This window comes from Alternaria metachromatica (genome assembly GCF_023757995.1).
Source record: "Alternaria metachromatica strain BMP 0045 chromosome Unknown scaffold_42, whole genome shotgun sequence".
NCBI lineage: Eukaryota > Fungi > Ascomycota > Dothideomycetes > Pleosporales > Pleosporaceae > Alternaria > Alternaria metachromatica.
In genome coordinates this window covers 252,245-256,468 of record NW_026055533.1, presented here as the reverse complement: position 1 = coordinate 256,468, position 4,224 = coordinate 252,245, and the positions used below count along the sequence as shown (strand labels likewise).

Genomic DNA, 4,224 nt, shown 5'->3' with positions numbered 1-4,224 from the left:
TACAAAACGGGTCTGAGTTCTCAAAAGGAAGACACTTTCGAACGATACCACTCTGGTGGTCGTTAAATTCCAGTGCATTGATCAGTCACAATGGAGTGTGGAGCCTCGATTGATGTGAAACTCATCAAGTCCGCTCAGACAGCATGGCACGTCGTCAGATGATCGCGAATCACATGGCATGGTTACAAGATCTTGACAGCATGTGGAGAGGGTTAAATTATTGGAATCAAGATTAGAGCTAGTTATAATACAATAGTGAGGAAGACCGTAGTGCGCTGTCGAGTTACTTTTAGAACCCGCCCAAACGGATACCGGTGCTTGACCCTGGCGTTTGGTGAGGCGTCGGACTGCCGAAGGGAGAGTTTTGGCGTGAAGGTAAGTTGTAGGACTGCTGCGACATCCCGGGTGTATCGTAGGATGGGAAATCGTCCGTGTCATTCATCTCAATCGCTTTGGCCTTGCCTTTGCCTTTGCCCTTAGCTGTTGTCGTAGACATCATCGCGTCATCGTCGATGTCTTCCTCGTCGAAATCGCCATCAGTGTCCTGAGGCGGGACAGGCGTTGACCAAGATTTGGACGAACCACTTGAAACGATATCCATGGCCGGGTTGGAGGAGGCGCCTGGTGCGGAAGCGTTGCCGGAGCTAACAGCAGCTGTGGCGGGTTCGGGTGACGGGGGACGATATTCGAAGCCGGACAGTGTGTATAGCTCAGCGACCTCTGGCACAAAGGGCTCGTTGATGACATGGATGGAGTAAAGGTGTACCTTTACATGCCAGTCACGAGGAACCCATCTCTCACCGATGCGCTTTTTGGCGTTCGAAACCTCAATTGTGTGAACTACCTGGACCCACATGCCATCTCGAAGTAGGTCTGGAGGTAACCACCTACTCTGGTTACAAGCATCGGTCCAGGTGTTGTTCCCAAGGTCACCTCGCATATCCTTTATGAAAGGAAACCCGTGCCGTCTGACGAATGTGAGTAAACGAGATAATGATGCTGGCGAGAAGAGCAACTTACACGTTCTGCTCGGCCCGTCGTTGTAGATCCTCTCTTCGGGGCATGGATGAGTTCTTTCGCTCAGCATCCGCACTCAAAAAGCGAACGTAACGCTCTGCAACATCTTGTCTTCCAGCGACGTAACGGCAATCCGGATCGTTGAGGGGCGCGCTGATTGAACAAGTTAGCATAGATCGCTATGAGAGTGTGGATGGCTGTACGTACTCTTCCAGTTCTCTGTGCTGTCTAATCCACTCCAGCAACCCCAGTCGATCCTCATCGGCTTTACACCATTGGTGGAACGGTCCCGGAAGAGGGTCGAGACGAATGCTGAACTGATCGTATTTAGGCTTGCTACGAATTCCGGCAGTGGACCGAGCTATGCCATATGTATGAAACAGCTGGATGTATGTGTCAGGACGTGTAGCTCAAGTTCAAGTCTAGGGTCGAACATACCTTCTTCGATGTTGACCCTGGGTCAGTCACCCATGCCTTCGAGTTCCCCTCACCGCAGGCAATACCTTGTCGACCTTGCGACTGGTGCATGCGGCGGACGTTGGGTTGTTCCCGAAGGGCAAGGGTCAACTTTCTGCGTACCATCTGCTCAGTACCCAGCTGTGCCGAAGGTAAGCCAGGCGCAGGATCTGGAGGTATTGGACCAGGCGGTTCAAGGCTCCTAGTAACCCGTTGTGGTGGTGCAGCAGAAGTCGATTGCGCAGCACGAGGCGGCTGTGTAGAACGAGTCGTTGTCGTCGCCCTGTGGGCTGGCCTCTGTGCTACCTGCGACTGGACTGTCTGTGTGGGAGGCTGTGGTGTGAGATTGGCTGTACCCGCCACAAACGGTGTAGTGGCGGATGGTTGGGAGAATGGTTGGGAAGACCCTGTCATGGGAGAACCTCGCACAGTTGGGGTTTGGAACTGTCCATAATTCTGGACATAATTCTGGCCCGGCTGAGCTTGCATGAGGACGTTGTGTGGATTCGGGTAAAGAATGGCTTCATGCTGTTGAAATGCATGCAGCGAGCCGTCCTGGGACGGCGCAAGGTGCTGGTGATAGGACATGTTTGCAAAGGAATATGTGCTGCGAGTGAGTGTTTAGATGGCTCGGGGGTGTGTCTTATAATGTCGTGTCAGGCCCGTAGATATTAGCACTTCTAGAACGAAATCGCTTGCAGCATGCCGAGTATCCATCTGCAACTCGGTGGCCCAACTCATTATCGAGGGCTGATCGCCTAGGAAGGTTAGCTGATATCATTTATTGTGGACTCCGGAAACCTGTTCCTGAGCGTCCATGTGGTGCAACAATGTGCCGGGAAATGAATTGTGGACGAGGAAATGGTGTTGACAATGTCAGCCAATCAACACAATCGACACGGGCGGCACGGAAGGGGCCCTGGGGGGATTTAGCGGCCACGGACATCAAACTAGGTACCACGCGGCCTAGTGGGAACATGTTCTCTATTTGATGTCTGCACTTCTGCACAAAAACCTACGCGTACCCATCCCGCACCGACAACAATGAAGCTATCACGGCGTATTCAGCCGCTCATTCCCACAAGGGTACCTCGTATCGACGATGATGAAGCCAGCACGGCAGATTCTGCCGCTCGACGTCGGACTACGATCCGGTTCGACCTGTCCATCGACTGCGCTACCTACTATAGCGGGTCTGCAAAGTAGGGCCTTGCTGTGGGTTGTCTTAGAGTGTAGATGCTCTCTTTTCTCGGAGGCACAGTCGAAACACCCGCTCGAGGCAGAGCGGCTATGCGAGGAATCGCGCAATCTCAACGTCCGAAACACATGATCGTGACACTTCAAGCCCTGGTCACGCTTTTCGCCTACATCATGCAGCCATACTCACATTCAGAGACGCAAGACTCGTGTTCTCAATACTTATCATGGAGCCAACCAACATCGCGGTCGCTATACGGACAGCCCTCTGCGCCACAGGCGGCCGAGGTACCATTATCACTTCTCTTGTTCAGTGGGGCCGGAAACTAACATGTAACGCAGTCTCGGTCGTGGAATCATTCGCATCAAGGGCTGGAACAGTGTTTCACAACCGCTCAATCACATCCTCAAGACCCAACCGTACCGTCGATGCCGCCACCACCGTCTTATGCCGCACCAGCGCCCAAGTCACTATCTCTTGCCGCTCCAGTACCCGCTCTGACTTCGCATATCTACCCAAGAGCATTACCCAATGTGGCTCCGATGCCTACTCCGACGCCTACTCCAATGCCTACTCCAGTGCCTACTTCAATGCTTGGTCCAATGCCTACTGCTCCATCAGTGCAGATGCGACCTCGACCTCAGACTTTATCGGACGTATACCCGCAACCCGCTCCACCGGCTCATCAGTGGCCGTACCTGCTACAGTCATCACCTATGCCGGCACACATGAAACAGCGAACACAAACATCGTGGATGACGCATCCGAATTTCGCTCCGCCGCTGTACCAGAATCCGTCTCAGCCACAGTCATCAGGAATACCATTGGACGTCCTTCCATATCCCACTCAAGACATACCTCGATATCAGGTAGGGTTGAAGGAGCAGTTCGAAAGTCACGCAGTTCCGACTTATGATGCATTCCCAATAACTACGCCACTGTCAGCACCACCTCCCAACCACATCGCGTTGCATGCACAATCCCATGCTCCGAATCTCGTGCAGAACACGTTACCGGCTACACAGCAATTTGGCGATGCGCAACACCATGACCATTCTGCTTACGTTCTCGACTGCAGCACCGTTCCTACGCCTGAACCCACTTCCCCGGGTCTGTACTCATCGGTACCAACTACAATGCCTCCCCCAAACCCTCCCGAAGTCCCGCGCAGGGGAGATTTGCAGCCAACACAGTCGCACCTCGGTCTCGAAACTCGCTCTCCTCAGCCTAGCCCAGGTACAGGTCACATCACCCTCCCTCCTCGCACCAAACGTGGACGGTAAGGTCTCTCATCATACAACAATGCCAAATACTAACACCTGAGCAGAAAGAGGAAGCCGGAACTTGAGGTTCCACCACCGAAAGTGCCGCATAAGACTTGTTGCCAGGAAATACAAGAGCCATCAAACGGGGTTGCACAAGTGACATGTTCACAATCTGTTCATAAAGACACTGATCATTGTGTCCGGCATCGTAAGTGTTGACATTGCCTTGTGTTCCTTTGTCCAACTGCTAATCCGTTCTTCATGTTCTAGACTTCTTGAAGGGTGTCA

General features: G+C 52.9%; 1 protein-coding gene across 1 annotated transcript; it reads right to left on the bottom strand.

The window, feature by feature from the left end:
* Nucleotides 1-289: 289 nt before the first annotated feature.
* On the bottom strand, nt 290-1,064 carry J4E83_010245 (uncharacterized protein; the record flags this gene model as incomplete). The annotated part of the gene is made up of 2 exons (XM_049337127.1): nt 290-968; nt 1,021-1,064. The coding sequence occupies 2 exons, from the start codon at nt 1,062-1,064 to the stop codon at nt 290-292; spliced, it is 723 nt and encodes a 240-aa protein (XP_049183829.1).
* Between the last annotated feature and the right edge of the window lie 3,160 nt (nt 1,065-4,224).